Source organism: Solea senegalensis, linkage group LG9 (assembly GCF_019176455.1).
Source record: "Solea senegalensis isolate Sse05_10M linkage group LG9, IFAPA_SoseM_1, whole genome shotgun sequence".
NCBI lineage: Eukaryota > Metazoa > Chordata > Actinopteri > Pleuronectiformes > Soleidae > Solea > Solea senegalensis.
This window is the reverse complement of record NC_058029.1, coordinates 5,060,201-5,080,308: the sequence shown is the minus strand read 5'-3', so window position 1 is coordinate 5,080,308 and position 20,108 is coordinate 5,060,201. Positions and strand designations below refer to the sequence as shown.

Sequence of the window (20,108 nt, the reverse complement as noted above, 5' to 3'; positions counted from 1 at the left end):
AGGGCTGGGTATTTCCTACAACCATGGTTCTCAAACTGTGGTACATGAGCTTCCTCTGGTGGGAAAATCAGAAATACTGTTTTACTGTATCAGGGTATGTGATCAGAGTGGGGCTGAGGAATTTTGACCAGAGTGCGTAGAAAATAAAACAAGTAACAAAAACATGATAATTTATTATACTGAATAATAATCAGAGTCACCTTATCTCTTGCTCAATCTTAATCTAATTTCACTATATGAGTGTGTGAAGTATATGTGAGAAAGAGGAGGATGATGATAGAGCAAATGATCTTATTGGGAACAAAGTCTGTAGCTGACATTGCTCAGCCTGTGCGATCAAGTTAAAAAACAAAAAACATGTCTGGTGTACAAAGGACCTAGTAGTGTGTGTCTGTGTACCTGAGGGCTGGTCATCTCATAGTCTGAATGTGTAACAGCAGAGTTGTAGTAGCGGTTACTGTAGCGGTAGTTGCGGTTGTCATTGGAAGAACCACTGGAGCCACCTGGAAGCAAAAGAGACCAACATTCAGTCAGCTGCCCAGACTCATTTTCATCACGGTGACCTTTTTAACAGTTTATTTGAAAATGTGTGTTTTGCAGTTGATACTCAGGTGGTATAAGAAGTTTGAGAACCCCTGGTCTACACCAAGGGGAGAAAATCACAACACTAGAAACACACATTTCCCTCTGTCCTCTCTTTTCACTGCACATTCAACACACATGCGTCTTGACCCTAAAGGAGGTAAATTATGTCATGGACAAATTAATCTTTTTTTTTACTGAGCAGAGCAGAGCATTTTCACAGAGTGTATTTTACCAGAGCTGGAAACAGAGCTAGTAGTGGAGGTTGAATGGGAGTGGTCCATGGCAGGAGAGGTGGATGTCGATGAACTGGTGTTAGTTCCTTCATCTGTCGTCTTCTTGAAGAAATTGTGCTGCAGGGCGTAGAATGGCGTGATGCGGCTTTTAGGGTCATAGTCCAACATGCGCAGGATCAAGTCTGGAAGAGACACAAAGAGGATTGTAAGGATGATGATGATGAGGACAAAATTAGGAAATATCTTGGTGAAAATCGGTCAGGTTAAGACTGATTTTTGCTCCTCTGGTGAAAGTTGTAGGACATTGGTCTAAATAGTCATGTACTGTATATGGAATGTATAACCAGTTTTCCCACGTTAATCATACAATAACGTCACCAATCCTTTGTCCCCGGTGCGAGTCCACACAGCTGTTAGTTTACCTTTAAATTTCAGGTAGTCGCAGGGGGCGTGTCCTGGCTCTCCTGCCCTTCTGCCCCCTGGGCCCCCGGTCTCCACACCTAGAATCTCATGGAGACGCCGCGTGGCAGGGGGCTTATACTCCTGCAGAACCACATGTTCCATTACAAATTCAGGATCCTTCAAAGAGTGTTACTGCACAGCCATGTGTAAATGTTTTCACTGCTTGCATTGATTCCTTAGCTAAGTCACATTTTATCACATTAAAAAATATGAATTATAATCCATAACAATCCATGTGCTGTACATAAGAAGATTTTGGTTCTGGACAGTTGTGCTTTTCCTACAAGAAAAATCTGTTCCCAAACAACAAACAAAATAGATACCTACAATTTGCAGAGGTTGTAACATTCACAAAACTCTGAATAGCTTCAGTTCTCCTCATTTAGCCTGCTTATGGTTTTTATTTTTATTTTTAGTTTTGCCTGATAAAAGACACAAGAGTAATTCCATTCTAATGAAAATGAAAATGGGACTGAAATCAAATACCTTCTTGATGTCCTTGTTCTTCTTCACTGTCCACAGGCCGTCTGAAAGCTTGTCAAAATACTTCCTGGCTTTAGGAGCTGCATCTAACATGTGGCTGGGAGGGACTCCCAGGACCTCCACAATCTTATTCATCTGGTCGACCTGCAGCAAGTACACACAAACAATGAGTCTAATATTTCGACACAACCTTCTACACAATATACAACATGTAGTCACAGTAAACTGTAGCTAATGTGTGAGTTGATCCTCACTACAGCCTTAAAACACCTTAAATCAAACGTCAACATTACTGAGTCTGCACCAACGTGTTTCTATACTGGTGTCACTTTTACCTCATTGGAGCCACTGAAGAGAGGCTCTCCTGTGTGCATCTCCACCAGGATGCATCCCAGAGACCACATGTCGATGGCCAAGTCATACGGCATTCCCAACAGAACCTCGGGAGAGCGGTAGAACCTGCTCTGGATGTACTGATAGATCTGAGAACAGAGCAAAGAGGAGTTCAAACACTATGCACCAACTTTGGAAGAAGTAATCATCAGTTGATCTGTCGATTACATTTTGTCCATGAAATGTAAGAAAATGTTTAAAAATGTCTTGATTCAGTGAATTTTTTCAGTGATTTTAGAAACTGAAAAATCAGAAAAGAAACGGATTAATCGACTATAAAATGAGTTGACAATTAATTGTGTGACCGATTAATAATTGATCAACTATTGGAGCTATTCTTTATCCAACATATTCATAAACCCTAAACCCAAATGTCTGGTATTAGGTTTGGCTCATGCTGTACAAATGAATGGAAGAACAATGCAGAGTCCTGGGAAGAATAGCTGTGTGTGTGTGTTTGTCTGTGTGTGAGTGAGTGAGTTGCTCACCCTCTGTCCAAGCTGGCAGGAGGAACCAAAGTCGACTATCTTGATGGCAGATCTCTTGGGGTTACACAGCAGGATGTTCTCTGGTTTCAGGTCGCAGTGAATGATTGACAGCTCCGGAGTGGCCAGGAATAATAACGCTGTGTACAAACAAGACATCATTCAAATGTTTTCCCCCCATAAGAACACCTTGTGCTCAGCAGACTGCTGGAGACAATGGTCAGGGCTGGAGTTATTACCTGGTGAGTGAACTGTCAGTCAATTTATTACCATTAAGAAACAAATACAAATTTAACAACATTTAAAAGAGAATTAAATGTATGATATGTTTCATTTCGTGGATATGTAATTCCTACAGACCTTACAAGCAGTGTAACTATAACTTACACCAGCAGAGGGCACACAACAACCCAAGTATAGATGGAATTAGCAGGAGAAGAAGTCAAAGTACAGGGAGACAAATGTGAGATGAGATGAAGTCTGAGCTTCACCTGCACTGGGACACAGCAGCAGAGACTTTCAGGACGGAAGCATCTTCACACACCCTTTTTATTGTATGACTTTTATGAATTTTTTGTTTGTTTTTCTTTTTTAATGTTGTCCATTAAATGTTTTAGGGCTGCAACAATTACAAAGAAATCATTAAAACTGAATCATTTTGGTTTGTGTACATTCAAGATCATCTTCATTTCTAGGTTTGGTAAACACTGATCAACACTTTCTGAATTTTTACAGTCCAACAGATTAATCCATTATAAAATAAAAAAAATAAAGTTGCAGCCCTGGAATATTTATTGCTTTATTTACTTGTTTCACGTTGTTGTTGAATGTCTTTGAGCATTTCTGCCTCAGCAACAACTCCTCTCCTCTATATGTTCATTTATTGTTTTATTAGGCTCATACTTTTGTTACTGATTTGTTGTGTGACTGTCACATAGCTCACATGCTTTTATATCAGTAAAATGTCTTTATTATTCATCCACTTTTGTATTTGTAAATGTAAGAGAAATGGCCTGAACTGCAGTACAAAGAAAGGGACCTGACTGATGGTCTTGAAAGATATTAAATTTTGTTTTGAATTTGAATTGAAGCAGGAATATACCTGCATTTATTGGCAGGGAGTGCGGTGCAGTGCTCTCACACACTTAATGGGAAACTGTCAAAGAATCTCTATCCTCATCATACTGACAAGCAGTGACATCAGTTTCTCATTAAAGTGAATGAGAACATGAACTCAGACATTCCGACGCCACTTCATATTTAATTAGTAAATGATGTCCTTTGTCCGACTGAATGGCATCTGACCTACAACATTTTTTTTCTGTCCTGTTTTGATGATGGCTTAAACCTGCAGTTTCTCCTTTTCGCCACACAGGGGCAGACGTTCACAACAAGACAGGGAACTACAGGAGCGACATGTTGCTGTTTTCAGTGCTCGCACCTGTACAGAGCTGCTGTGCAAATTTCCTGGTGAGGTTGAGGGAGACTCCTCTGAAGTTGGTGTTCCTCAGCAGATCGTAGAGGTTGTAGCTCAGCAACTCAAACACCAAACAGAGATGGTTCCTAAACATAAAGTGACGCTTCAGGTGGACTACACACACACACACACACACACACACACACACACACACACAGAGGGAGAAGAAGGTAAAAAAGCTGCATTAACATCATTTCCACTTAAACTTTCTTTGAAATTCAAGTTTTTCAGACGCAAAAGCTAAATAACAGTTGAAATAACATTTGTTTTCTTTCATTGTTTGCCGTTATTCATCCAAACTTGCTGCTGCTACAGCCTAGTGAATCCATGTTAGTCCAGCAGCTAACTTACAGTCTGAATGAGTGAGACTCCAATTCAGGAAAATCTCAGACTCAATACTTGAGATCCTTTTGAAATTGGAATTTTCAGCCAGTGCAAGGTATAAACAGAGCCACACGTGACTCCTAAAGTGCATCTTTACCTATGTAATATTTCATCTCGGTGTCATGCTTGTTCATGAGCTCCAGCAGGCGTAGTTCAATCTGTGCCTGGTTTAGAAATGCCTTTTTGTTCTTGATGATCTTTATGGCAACCCACTCCTGCTCATGGTGGTCGTAGGCCTTCACCACCTGTCGACAGACAACAGCAGACTTGTGTCAACACAAACCGAGTTGTTAATTTCCTTCAGTATTCCATGACACTGACAGACAAAACAGAAACAAAATACCGGAGGCCTCCCAGTAACCTTTGTTGACCTCACCTGTCCGAAGGAGCCCTTCCCAATCAGTGAGTCTATCTCATAGCGGTCCAGCCACTTCTCTCCATTTTTCACAATATAGTCGTAGTTGTCGTCGTCATAACCATCATTGTAGACTTTCCTCTCCTTCTTGGTGCTGCTGTCCTCTGGAGGGACCTGCTGGGCCCGCCGCTTCTTTTTAGTATAGTACACCTGTGGATGGACACAGCAACAGAACACACTTCAATTACCATGTACCACTAGAGCGGTCACTTTTCAAACAAACAATGAAAAGAAATGTTACCCTATCCCGTACAGGATATTTGGATATTCCCTTATCAGCTAACTAGTGAGTCATACTTCTACATGCTGCTTTTATGATACTTCTGTGACGCGATTGTCAGCTGAAGAGCTCAGTTCAGCCTGCTTGTGTCTCGCATTTTATCAGCGAAACAACCGAATATCATCCTCTTATTTTCCTGAAGTCCTCTGCTTGGACAACCTGGTAATTACTTTGGATCGTCTAATGCACTTCCAGGCTGTGTCTTGAAAAGGATTCTAAGGTTGAACTCCCCGGTTGCATCTCTGCAACTCTGAGCACATCTTTAAGTTTCTTGGATGCAGTCTAGACAAGTAAAGCTACAGTAAAAGACAAATAAACTACTGTACATGTAGAAAATATACTGAGACCCAACTCCACTTCTGTAACTTTCTCTCTATGTTTGTGTGAAAAACTAGGTCAAATCCCAACCGCAGTGTTATGGGTCACAGTGGTTCCACACCAACAACAACACCTACTATATATGTGTGTTATTTTCCCTCTGACCTTAGTATTTCTGCAGTATATACACAGCAATGTATTTGTTCCATACAAGGAATTGTGTGTGTGTTACCTCATTGATGTGCTTGTAAGTTTTGATGAGGTCAACAGAGAGTTTCCTCAGTGGGGCGCTGGCAGGGTCTCTGAAACTGGGGGGGATCCTCCGCTGGAGTATGGTCATATCAGACAGCACCTACAGAGAACAGCAACATTTGAAAATGTTTAGAACCAAAAACAGTGTGCGTGTGTGTATATATATATATATATATATATATATATATATATAGATATATATATATACATGTATATATATATATATATATATATATATATAAATATATATATATATATATATATATATATAAAAACATATAGTCTGTGGTTCGATTTGTAAGTGGTAAAAAAAATCATAATCAATGACATCCCACCTCCTTTCATGACAATGCATATGAACATCATATGCAAGTAAGAGGATGAAAAAACTGTGAACAAATGACTGTATTCCGAGGAAACAAAAAGCTTATGTTTGTTTAACAGGTGGGTTTTCAACAGGATGTTTTCATGTGCACTCTTGGTTTGTGCATAAAAACACCTAAACCATGTGTTTAAGTCATTACACTTGACGGAGGTTGTGCAAAAGTTGGTGTACACATATGAACAAATGCAATGGAAACAGATTCAGTGAATACAAGAGGACATTCAGAAATCATGTGACTGAAACATCTCTCCTGATAGAAGAAGTAATGGCTACATCAGGTGTTTCAACGTCTACTGGCGCTCTTTATTTATGTCACTGCCATCTTATCCTTCTGAGGTGACAGGGACTTGTGCCACCTACTGCTTATCTCTGTGAATCTAACTCCCAATATTTGCTTGACAACAGTGGGTGGAAAACACACATAAATGTGTATTTTTCCTTACATTTTAATGTAAACATATCTCCTCTCATTGTCATCTACTGTCTGACATTAATGTGCTGCATGTGATGCAGGTTTACACCACAGAATGTGAAGGCTGATTGAAATGTCCAGTCTGTCCAGGGCTGCCATGAAGGCAGCCGATGGCCAACTTCACTGAGGAGACACAAACGCTGATCTTCCCTTACACTTAGCAGTGTTTGTCACATACGCCTCAGTCTGCTGCACTGGTGTGACAGGGCAGCAGCAGCCGCCCTCACTCTTTTCACTGGAGTGAGGTTGTGCTGCATCGGAGGCAGCAGATGTAGGACAAACACAAACAGCATACGGGCTGTTTGTATTACACGGGCAATGCAGTGTACCACAAACATAAGCGGTAACAGGGTGCAACGTTGTTGGAGTCAACAGCTCTTCTTGACTCAAAAGAACCTGAACACAGCTCTTTAGTCTCCCACAGCAACCTGAGGAAACATGGTCATGGACCTTTTCCACATCCACAGATAGATGTGAGGTTTTGGAGAGACAAATAGATGCTCTTTATGTTCTCTGTCGTTGCTTCTTTCCTTCTTTCTTGGATGCAGGACATTCAGCTTTTGATGCCCATTGCAACTCACATCAGTATCCCAGCTGTAACGGAAATGCACTGCATATTCCCTACTTGGCAATCAATGCACTGCTCTATTCTACAAGACATACAGTCAGAGTTGTGTAATGGGTTACCCAGGATTGGACATCGCTGGGAGCCAACGCAGCAGTGGCGCCCTTTGCTGCTGCCCATTCAACCTTCTGGTGAGTCAGTGGCGACAGCGCACTTCTCAGAAAAGCACCACAAACGCCGCCATGTAGACACACTGATGGCAGCGATTACCATGGCAATCAACAACATTCCTGACGCCTGACTTCAAAGCATTTTCTGATTCATATGTTCAGTCCGAGGCCTGCACACAAAGCTCCTGTGGAGAGTAGAACTATGACATTATGGCATTATGGATGCCAACTGCCATAAAACGCCAGAGTGGTAGACTTCATTCAGGATTGTATTCAAGTCTTGATCAGATCTTTGGGACGTACTTGCTTTGTTTTTAGATACTTATCTATGCAAAGGGCCATGATAAGGACAATCCTTTTTGTACTATTTATCTATCTTTCAGAGGAGCAAACAAGGACAGAAAATTCATCTCATCGATTCACAGTACCTGCATCTTTACTGCTATCAAGAGTTGGACGCATCCGAGTTTATACTTCTGACTTTGTTTGTGCACACAGGTGCTATTAAACTCTTAAAACTTTTTAAAAAATTAAAACTTTTCTCGGTTTGGGCATCAACAGGTGAAACACTATTTTAGTGTCAAAGCCACTAGTAGACCAGCGTTATGTGTGCGTCTTACCTGCTGCTGCTCGGCCATGGAGTGGATGGAGCTGAAGTTGGGGTGTGTATGTGTGTGCTGGCTGGTCATGGCTGGCTCAGCGAGGGAGAAGCCCTGGGCAGTGGAGGAGGAGGAGGAGGAGGAGGAGGAGGAGGTGGGCGGACATCCTGAGCTGCTTACACCTGAGAACATAGAGAGAGAGCGAGAGAGAGCGAGAGAGAGATGTTCAGATAGGAAATCTCCAACATTTTAATCCATTATCTGCCTACATCTTTAGAGCAGCACGGCTTGTTGTTCTGCTTTTGTATCACACCTGATCAGAAATCTCACGTCAGACCAGTTATTGATTATTGCTTTCCATATATTCTACGCCATCTGTACTACAAATAATACAAGGACACGATCAGAAGGTTGAAGGATGACGTGCAAGACAAATGAGCCCCAGTTGCTCCTGATGGCTGTTGCTGGCAGCCTGTGAACGGTATGATAGATGTGTGACCAAAGAGTGCCGCACATAGATGTGAGAGTGAATGGTAAACCTGTGTTGTGTAAAGCAGCTTAGTGTGGTCATCAAGTCTACAAAAGCACTACATAAATACAGACATTTACCAAGATAAAGTGGCCATGCTATCACAAATCCAACCAAATGACTGCTGAATATATGTCGCCCGCCACTGGATAGTTTGCCCGGGTGCTTGACTACAGTACCTCCATCTGCTGGTAAGGAGGTCTTTAAATTTGCAATTTTTGTACAATATTAAAGAGTTTTGATTAGAAAAAAAAACTTGCTGACCCCTACTATACTTACACTGATATCAGTTAATTCCCAAAATGGTCCTCATTTGTGTTGACTTCCAGATTATAGATATAGCTGGGAATCATCATTAAGTGAAGTGGAGGATTTACTGACCACAGTCGAGCACAGTCCAGGTTTGTACGGGATAATACAACTATCAATTCTCACACCATCACTTGCAGAGGGAAACTGTACAAAGTCTTGCAGCTCAGAGCACTTCTCTTTTAGGCCACTTCCTCACTGAGTGAAGAGCAGCTCTCACAAGAAAAGCACCATTAGCACTGTATTATGATGTGGTAAAAAGAGAATACTATTCTTCTCCACTAAAGACTAACACCAGATTCCGCCCAAAAATATCATCGACGGCTATTTGAAACCAAAAAATAATTAATTAAAGTCAATGTTGCTGATTGCAGATTAGTTCATTAGTTTGCACTGGATTATAAGGTGAAGTCTTTAGAAGTTAACAGTGTGGCCCTCTCCAATTTAACAATATTAAAAAACCTACTTCTTACCAGGGCCGACAATCGAAATTGTTAAAGCCAAAATGTGTGTCAAAATATTATTTTACATTAAATTATTGTCTTAATCCATGTACATCTTATTCTACAGACGGCAGAGAACCTCTTTGTTTCTCACAGATCTGCACAAATATCACACAGTCATCATTTTAAATGTCTTTCGAATGAAAATTACAATTCCCGGATATAATCATATTGCAATTCCTGTCAAAATAATTGCAATTAGATATTTATTGAAAATCGTTCTGTCCTACTTCTTACTGCAGAGTTCAGTCCTGTCTGCAGTGTAGCTTCTGTGGAATACCACCATGAACAAGACAAATGAGTGACAACAGAAGAGTTTTGATGCCACAATGAATCGGACTAAGCAGTTTTGTACCACAATACACAGTTCATTAATATATATATTTGATAGTTAAATTGCAACCGGCAATCAAACAGTTCTGCTTTGCTTTGGTCTTCCTGAACTGAAGCGAAAAATAATATTTTGAACTCAATGGATTATTGACAACAGCCAATCAGAGAGCTCTCTATCACTGCCGCTTCTTATGCCAGTTCAGCAAGCTCCATCAGCTGCTACCATGGGCCAACAACGGGCTGAGCAAACCATGCTTGGACACACTCCAAAAAGCCACAGCATGACTACAGAGTTTATAAATCTGCCCAATCTCATCCAGTACATCCAAAACCATAGAGAGCACACACAGACCGCATCTTTCTGTAGGCACCGGGGATCAATCCACATCAGTTTACAATTATTCAGCCAGCCAGCACTTTGAGTATAGAATAACCAGTTGTTCTTTCAGCACTGTGGAAGAGTGAGGATATCACTCACAGTCACCATTCATGTCTAAATGGTTCACAGACTTCCGCATTGGACATTTTATGAATTGGAATGACGCACAATATACAGTCTAATGTGGCAAAAGAAAGAAAAGAATGTACATACTGTTTACTGAATGAATCATTAGCTATTTTGATCAATGAGTTTGAGTGTTTTTTATTTGGTTTCTTACTCCATATAACAAATAAATCAGATAAAAAAGACTTAGAGAACAGGAGACTATTGTTATTTCGAGGTTTGGAAAACTCCAATCAACATTTTTCACTACTTTCTGACATTCTATGGACCACACAACTAATTGATGAATAAAGAAAATTATTGATAAATGAATCGATTACAAAAAATAGTCTTAGTTGCAGTCCTAATGCCATATATGTGCATTTGTATGCGTGATCAGATCTCATCTGTCCTCGTCTTGAATCCATCATTCATGCACTCCCATTGAGGGCTAGACACAGTGTGTGAGGCCCCACCACTAATGACACTGATCAAAGCAAAGTGCAGTGAGTAAAACTGGATTACAGGTGTGACTTAGAGCAAGTGTTTTTTTTTTATCTATTGAACCAAACCTCACAAAGACAGATGTTAGGCTGAAGAACTGCTGGTTTGAGTTATGGAGTCCAGCTAACCATAAAGACAAAGATCAGGCAAAAATGATCAATCATTTTGAAGAACATGACTTAGATGGTAAATAATAAAATACTTTACAAACTACCTTTTTATAAAATCCACAATTTGTCAAATGTGATAATCAACAGTACTGGAATCTTTCAACAAGTCAACAAGAAGATCAACACATTCCTGCTCGTTGTGTAATGCTGTAGTAATGTCGTCCCAGCGTTTCCATGCTGCCTCTCTTTGTGTGTCTCAAACTTGACTGATACAACTTTATATGAGTGTCTTGACATCCCACAAGATAATTCTCCATGAACTTTTGTTTCAACTTGAGGGTTTGGAGATTAATGTTTTTATTATTAGAATAAGAGTGATTTCTATTAAAGCAGTCCTACTGCTGCTAATAATAAAAGCCTTGGTTCTAATGTTTTTAAGATATGTATATATATATACATACATATAAAAAATTGCATTAAATACTTAACAAATTTGAAATCAATTACATAAAATGAGTGCCAAATTTGTTTGCCAAACAAATTGTTCCAAACGTTTATTCTTGGATACAAATTAACAATTTTTGGCAAAAAACAGCCATGATTAATCCCTTAAAGGTCTGAGGGTAGAATTGTTTGGGAGGAAAACACAGCCTTATGTATGGTGTAAGTAGTATGACACTGAGAGCATTATGATATTGGGCTTTGCTGGAGAACTCAGTATCATGCAGGGGGAAATTAAGATGAAGATTTCATGGAGGTTGGTGATGCACCACGACAATGAGCCTCTATGTCAACATAAACAAACTAAAGGGTGATAATTAAACTAAGAACATCCACCTGTTGTCACAGAACAGAATTTTAGCCACCAGAGAAGTTGTGGAATGAGCTCAGAGAGATGTCCACACCAGATGTGCTTAAAAATATGCCAAGTTAAAGACGCTCTGTAGGAAGGGAGTGAACGTCCATGGAAGAGGTGACTAAATCCAGATCAAGGTGTTTATTGTATGATTAAGACACACAAGATTAAAACAATCTGTGATATTGGCTACAGCATTTGTCACTTGTCATTTGAAGACCAGATCACATGTTATGAGCAGTTAATGTAAAAAACCTCCAAGGGGTTCCGCTTTCCCATACTTTCTTTGCCACTGTGGCACTTTTTCATAATAACATTCACTTGGGATAACTCATTTGTATTTGATGCAACACTTCCAAACAAGCTCAGTTTTTCCCAGCTAATGCTGAGCTCCTTGTGCCTGGTATGATTTGTAAAGGAGCTGCAGGTTTTTTCTTCTCCTCCTCCTCCTCCTCCTCCTCATCATCATCCTCATCATCATCAGACCAGAGTCCAGATCACAACATTAATCACTCTGCTGCTCTTTCATTTATACAGAAATCCATGTGGCCGAGAAACTCAAATGCAAATGATTTAATTGTTGACATCTGTATCACTCTCACTTAATTACATTGCTCCAGTTTGAGTCAAGATGAGTTTTCCTCCACATGGGAGGCATGGTAATTAAGTTAAGCTATGTCAGGCAAAATTCAGACAATGGTAAAGTTAGGTCAATGCATGTTGTAAAAAACAGTTTAACCAACTAATGTAACATGAGTACCACATGTCACCAGCCAGTCATTTCATTATGAAGAAGCAGCAAGAAATACAGTTTACAGTATAACTTAAGAGTCTGATCCCCACAGATGTAGATACAAGCTGCTGAAGCACTGACAGATACTGACCAACACCAGTTTGCTCACTGCTCATTTACATGACCACAAACATTGAGAGAGTTAGGGAGTCGGTTTAAGGCCATACTTTTCGTGTTTTTTGCCCATGAAGGGCCGCTTCACATTTCCACATGTGCGTACATGGCCATCGTTCACAGACAAACTAAAATAAGGGCCCACATTTCAATGTGTATGTACAAATGAGTTTCCCCTCATTTGTACATATTTGTACTACTTGAGTGCTGAGTTGTACATGAGTGGGTATTTTGTATAACCTCAATGATTATGTCTTCTCCATTGTCTCTTTCGACCAAAACAAGAGCACACCACCAACTGGACTGGACAGTAGGTGAACTCCAACATTGGTTCTGTGTGGACCGTTGCAGAAATTGACCAATGACGAGATCTCTGTCCCGGACTAATCTGGTGTAGATTGGCTCTGATACCAAGTAGGCCAACAACATTCAGGCTGGAGGAGCAACAAAAGGCTTTAGTGGGCCATGAGGTGGACAAGCATAGATTCACATATGGAAGGAAAACACCTTGTAATGCAGAGCCCCTTCCGTTGTGAATGCTACTGCTGTTGTCTGTAGCCATCAAAGTAAAAGAGGTTTCACAGGTGCAAACCTGGGTCTATTTTTATGCCACTAAAACTTAATTCAGGGCAGACACCGAGTGAAGATGTAGGAATAACTCTTTGTAATTACAGGTTCCTCACCACTATTATCTTCTGTGCATCATGTAGACACTTACTTTTTTTTAATAATTACATTATTAATAGTGCTCCGTAGCTAAATAAGGCTCTGTTTGAGAAGAGCTGCGAACTACATGTTTGCACTTTGTTTTGTTGTGCGATGAGGTAGAGAAAGTAATCCAATCAATGTCACTGTAACTGTTATGGTGCTCCGGGCCCTGGCCTGCTTACAGACATGACGCTGCTGGAGAGGGAGAATATCTGCCTAGTACTGGGAAATCTGCACCGTCTCTTTAAGAGACTGAGAGGCACTCACAGCACTTCCTCAATCTGGCATCCCCCTCCTTGTGCTGCCATTGGTTGGGGCCCCCTCTTTCACTGTCAGCTGATTCGCTGTTGGTATCTAAGGGCTGGCTGGCCAGCACTCTATAAATAAACCCAGTGCTGTCTCAGCAACCACCCTACAATACTCATTAGCTACTTCTCTCTCTCCTCTTCCGCCTTGCTCCTGCTAAGCAAGTAGCTTCCAATAACAGGCCTGGCTCTCAGCAGCAATCTGACATACTCTCCCCTAGCAACCCAACCCACCCTACCAGCCATGTTCTCCTCCCCCTTTTTCTTCATCATCCTTCCTGCTTTCTCAAAACCCTCTCTACGTCTGAATCTGCTTCTTTTTATTCATCCATCAATCATACCTCCCTTCATTCGTCACTCTCATCCTCCCTCCTTCCTGACTTACTTCTGATAACTGCTCAATAAGTCTCAGTAAGAGACATCTTCTCTTCCGTGCTGACTGTTTCATCTCTCTATTAGTGCTCTGTTGACGCACAGTGATGCAACAATATTTAGAGCAGAGGAGAGTCATTCCAGGAAGCACAGGAACACACAGTAAGGTCACAAACTAACACTTCCTACTCACAACTTTCTTTGTAAGTGATGCAAAAACAACAGTGAGAAAACCTAGACACCAAAAGTTGTGCAACACAGCCAAGAATGCAAGACCACTTCCACTTTGACAAAGACGGACGCCGAAGGAACAAAAACAATGCTAACCTAATTAAAGACACAGTATGCTTAGGTTAAACATAAACAAGACAAAAAATAGCTCAGAGAAAAGTAAACCTGAATGTCACTGAATGACATAATATGCATTTAACCCATCCATAGTACAGTAGTGAACAGCATTTATTTAAACCCAAGGGAGCAATGGGGGGTTGAGTGCCTTGCTCAGGGGCACCCCAGCCCTAGCTAGGCCCATCCCGGGATTGAACCAGTGACCTTCATGTTACGAGCTCAATCCCTTTCCTCCTGGCCATGGGCTGCCCGGTGACATGTCATCTAAATCAGAAGTTCAAATTAAAGACAACAGCTGTATTTACATGTGCCAAGATCAGTCAGCTGACCAACCCAGAGCAATACTGTTGACTCTCTGCTACAGGAGGAGGCTAAGGTTAGTTCAAAAAGTCCCCACATTTGTCACCAGTTGCGAGTCCGATGCAAAAAAAAGGAAACCCACCAATGAGGTAATTTCATCCCTTGGTGACTCGGGAGCATTTACAGGTTTTGCTGCTTAGATGAAGCAAAAAAAAATCAACAACACATACATGTTTAACACATGGAAACTTACTGTTTAACAGTTAAAAAAAACTATCAAGACCCACTCTGGAAATCTACTAATATAGACCACGCACACTTTTTTGAACACATACCAAATAGTCTTTCAAAGAACAAGTTGAGCTGATTCTATCAGGTGAGTGAGTGTGTGTGTTTGAAAAAAGCTGCTGAGAGGAAGCTTGAACTGAGAATGTTATTTCCAACCACCTGACACAGACACTTCATCAGAAACATCACACCTCCTGAAACATAAGTCCGTCTAATGCGACCACAATGTGCTTGAAATAATGACATGCCTACAACATGTGACACAGAGTGAGAGGCTCAGGGGGTGAATACAGTTTTGAATCAGCAATGCAGGCCAAACAAGTTTTCAAAGAATGCAGTCAAAGTTGTCTTCTTCTTTTTTTTAGACTATATCTGCTCCCACAGCCATACTGTCTCAGGTTGAATGCTAATCATGACATCTCATCTTTGTAAAGACATCATATCTTCTGATATTTAACACACACACAATTATCCCGTTATAGTAATTTTTGGAGTATCCCAGTTATGTACCAACTCTTCAGTATTAAAATACCTTAAATACACTGACATGGTCATGTTCAGCCTTTTGAAACGCATATGTACTGACTAATGAAGAGTATATGATACATAGGGTTGCAAAGGAGCAGGCATTCCTGATAAAATTTCCAGAAACTTTCCATGAAAACTTTATCTCAGGAATTAAAAAAAAAAAATGCAGAGCAATAAGAAGAAGGGGAAACCATGTCATGGTGGGGGTGTCAAACAAAGCTACTGCACCACGTTTGGATATGATACCATGATAATATTATGATAACTTTGCAGGAACAAGCCCAATGATGACTACAATAGTAGGCCAAATAGGACTGCCACCGCCTTGACTTCAACGTCTATGGCTATAACTATTGTTTCTTACAATTGTTTATTTTGCTCAACATAGAAAATGTATATCTACATCTGCTGTGACATGAGAGGGCAAAATATGACATTATTTCCACTACAGAAAAGACTACACGACCATATCGGATATCTGCAAAAATACATCCCTTGTGAAGATACACGCAAAATATTCTGTGAAACACAATTCATTTGAAGGCATTCCCCCAAATAACAGCTTGATTTGTCAAAAGAGGGGTTATGATCAATGACAAGAATATATGGATATATGGGTATATGGGGGTGGGGGGTGGCGGTGGACAGCTGGCAGGATGAAGTAAGACCAGGTCTCCTGCCTACAATTGATTATAGTTCAAATAAAATCTGAAATGATTAGAATTAGTTTTCAGCATCCGTACACATGTCGTAAAACGTACACCATGTGACCGTTCAGGTGCACAGGGCATGCATGTGCTTCTTTGTTTGGTTTCACAAAGTACTACAAATGAAAGTGGAAATGAAAGTAAGCGAACGTAAAACTGAACTTTTCATTCACAGCCGATATTCAAGTTGTGGCCGATGAAAAACAATAACAAAGAGAATTTCAGTAATTGCATTATTGTTTCCAAAGATCTTTGTATGTGCCCATCTATATTTCAATGCAGCCCTTACATTTTTTAACTAATCTTTGGGGCTCAAAAACACCAGGGTAGTGTGGACATCAGGAATGTCCAGAGCCAAGTTGATGCATTCTGAAACAAAAATGGAGTATGGATGTAGCCTAACAGTGTGTGTAGAAAACAGTGATCCGTCAGTGTATATTGGCAGATGGACAGCAGTAGCCAGCAATAACATACAACAATGGGTGTGACTACAGTGGCGAGAACACATTTCCATGAAGAGTTCACACAAAAGCAGAAGACACCTGGTTGAGTAGTGCAATAATGCAGCTGGAACGGTAATAAAAAGCAAATGAAAACATGAACAAATCTTAATCAAACTTACAAAACAGTCTTAAATTCCCTGTTTAGTATTAGGTCAAGGACAAAAACAGATGAAGACCTCTGCAGATGATCTTGTGGAGTTCTGATGTTTAGCAAAACACCAGAGCAGGAAGCCTTACAGCTAATCAATAAGATGTTAAAATCCAGCCTGTGACACTACACCTGTTAGCTCTGGTTCAAGACCTCTGTATGATCTCTAGCAACCTTATTTTTTTATTGCTAAGTAATTCACAGTGCCGAGAAAAAACAATAGATGGGTATCAAACTGTCCCTAGTTTTGGATTTGTTTGAGGTGATAAAAACGATATTACACAAATCCTATGGGTTGATGCAAACAACCTAAATTACTATAAAAGTAAGCAAGCAAACGTGACACAGCATGTTGCTTCAGCTGACCAGTAAGGAGGTTATGTTCTACAATGCACTGCAACCAAATGACAAGGACCTCAGTGTTGGAATGAAGGTTAAAAATATCCAACCAAGCAGTGATGTAGAGAACTCTGCAGATGTGACCCAGAAAAAGTATTTAATAAGGCAAGTTGTTAATCGAGGACAGGACAAGGACCTTTATGTGACGGTGTCTGAGACAGTCAGAGAACATGGTGAAACAAAACTGAAACCTTCCCACTGTTTGTGATAGAATGCAGAGCAAAGTTCATCATTATAGACATAAACCACAAAGATGCACAAACACAAAACAAACCAAACCAAGGACCAGTGATGGCTAGATGACAACAGGAACGAAGATACAGCGACAAGTTGGAACCAAAATAAAGCAAGAAGTTTAAGAAAGCATCAACAGATAAACCACCATTGAACCGAGTGTGTATTCACTTGTGCTCTTCAGTTAAAAGTAGGACTTGCTGAAAGATGCATAATGGATCATATGACAGTGAGGCGTTCAAAGATATTAAATAGCCAAGTTCAAATTTACACGTGCCTTTAAAAAAAGAAAAGAAAAAAAAAGGTGAAGACATTCATGTACCTCCATCACATCTGACACTACCCTGACACAGGATATGCAGCATGTAGGAGGAAAATTACGACACACACTACCTGTAAGTAAGTGAGGAAATCCCACAACAAAACCACCACCCCACTTCAACCTGGATGGGAGATGGAGGAGTACATCAGCATCAACTAAGGACGTGCCAATCGTGTTTTCTGCACAGATAACAATACAATGTTATTTTTGTTCATGTTGTTTTAGCAGCATACTGTATGTATGTATATATGTATATATATACACATACATACAAATATATATATACATATATACAGTATACACACACACATATACATATAATGAGAGTACAAATTGAACTTTACAGAGTTTGTGTTTACCTGTCATGTGCAGAAACATCATGGGACTAAGAATTAAGAAATGGCAGGATGTTTGCATCTTGACCCAGTTTGGACGTTGACTGATTTGAACACTTTGGAGAGCAACGCTAAAAGACGCCATTATATGATGAACATAACTGACATTGAAAATAATTTACATTGTTCTGATTCAATTCAAGTAATTAGTTGGGAATGTTAAATCAGCAAATCCCACTGTTAGGTTTCCTTATTTCTTTTCACAGGATCTTTATTTTGAAATGGCTTTTATGTGAAATGGCTTTTATATCTGACGTGACAGGAGGTAGTGAGTGTTGTTCTCTCACACTGGTTTAAGAACGGCCAGTAATGGATTGTAATGTAACCCTCCGATACGTCTGTTCTTTTTTTTGTACTATACACCAGTAAAGTCTGTCTTTTGAATTTGAATAATGTTTATATCAGTGGCTGGGCGATATGACCAAAAACATTATAATAATAAAACAGTTTTGCAACAAATATCACATATTAAATTTGCACCCCAAGTTGAGGTTGAAATAACTGTTCACTTGTGGTTTTAAAGTAGTTTATAACACTTAAACCCAGTAACAATTCTTAAACATGTGTTAAAGCATTCATAGCAAAAGCTTTACTTTAAAAACGTTTGTGTCCTGTGTTGAGATGATGTGTCTTACAGTGCCTTGTCCAATTAGTTGTGTGGCTTCCCCCCCTGAGTAATATTATACTGGCATAGTTTGCAGATATCTTACATTATGTCTGTGTCACACATTTTAAAAATGGTCCACACCACTGACATGTTTTTTGTTTCATTGTTTTTACAGTGTTAAACAGCAAAAAACTATATACTTAACTATACTGATCTGGTATTATTACTTTATTTTTAATGCAAATGAAGTCTATTTAATAATAGCATTGTTTCTAGCGGACAAAAATAAAAACACAATTATAACTGATAAGTGATAAACAAGGATGAACAGTAAGAATAGAACCAGCTATTGTGCAGGCAAAAAAAAAAAGCTGAACAAGCAAGCTGCAAAATGTCAGGGCTCAAATTTAATTCCCGGCTGGATGTTAAAACAGAGCCTGGACGTGAGGGATCCCTCTCTGGGACTACGAGGTATCCACGGGCTGATCTGTTCAGGAGTCATCATAATGTAAAGCAGCTCCAACAAATATCCCTGTACTCATTATTTTATGTTTTAAAACAGGCATGTAAATCTCTGGAGTCCTGCATTCCAACATATCTCGTTTGAAAGCTATCAGCCTTGACTGGATGATTAAGTCACAACAACATCAACACAAATTCACTCAGCCCGCAGTCACAGTTCATGTGTGTCTCAGGCCCCATTTACACTTGGCATTAAAATGTGTTTTCTGTGATCAGAAGACGCAATGAGGACGGATTTTTATCCAATCTGCCAAACCATTTCGAGAGGTGGTTGGAGGCGCTTTGTGACCACTTTAAACAGAAGTGTAAATACAATGAGTCTCCAGCGCATCTACGCTCCACCAACAACAAATACGCAAGTGGAAAATACGCTGGTTCCTCCGAGCACAGCTAAGGTGAAAGTGACAACAAAACTTCCCAGTCTCCTTTGCTTTTGTCAGTTTTGGCCGCTTATCCAAGGCAACTTCTTACCCAAGGTCGTTTACATAAACTGCTGTTGGTAATTTAAGTAATTTTTGGACATTTATGTATGATTATATTGGAAAAATCGATTTAAACAAAAGTGGATGTGTAAAATTAAAAAATACACTCACTTGTAAGTTTTTTAGGAACACCTAGTTAAAACTTAAGCTGTCTGTATCCTCACAATCCCACAGTAAACTTTCTTTCGTGGAGGTTTTAAAGTCTAGTTTGTGTTAAGACTGTTTCAAAAGAGTAAAGAAATAGTGTTAAATCAAAGAAATATAGTTCCAAACAATACAACTGATGATCCAGCCCACATCAGTCTACTCCACACAGGCTAAATATTCAGTATTACTTGCATCCTTCTACAACTGTAACAGAAATAAGACATTTGTAACAGCAATTACAAGTAATTCAGGCTTACTCTAGCTTCTCCAGAACAATTCAATACAAATACATAAAAAAGA

At 39.9% G+C, this 20,108-nt stretch overlaps 1 protein-coding gene across 2 annotated transcripts in view; it reads right to left on the bottom strand.

Moving 5' to 3' along the window:
• Positions 1-20,108, bottom strand: part of dyrk1b (dual-specificity tyrosine-(Y)-phosphorylation regulated kinase 1B) — a 40,967-nt gene that overhangs the window by 1,895 nt on the left and 18,964 nt on the right. For both annotated transcript variants that reach the window (XM_044033677.1, XM_044033676.1), the window contains exons 2-12: positions 7,980-8,140; positions 5,748-5,867; positions 4,879-5,067; positions 4,600-4,747; positions 4,083-4,232; positions 2,645-2,781; positions 2,099-2,245; positions 1,767-1,907; positions 1,241-1,361; positions 818-1,000; positions 400-503 (exon numbers count right to left, since the gene is read on the bottom strand). In XM_044033677.1, the coding sequence (XP_043889612.1) occupies positions 400-503; positions 818-1,000; positions 1,241-1,361; positions 1,767-1,907; positions 2,099-2,245; positions 2,645-2,781; positions 4,083-4,232; positions 4,600-4,747; positions 4,879-5,067; positions 5,748-5,867; positions 7,980-8,048 (1,509 nt within the window). In that variant the 5' untranslated portion in view covers positions 8,049-8,140. The remainder of the gene's footprint in view (positions 1-399; positions 504-817; positions 1,001-1,240; positions 1,362-1,766; positions 1,908-2,098; positions 2,246-2,644; positions 2,782-4,082; positions 4,233-4,599; positions 4,748-4,878; positions 5,068-5,747; positions 5,868-7,979; positions 8,141-20,108) is intronic.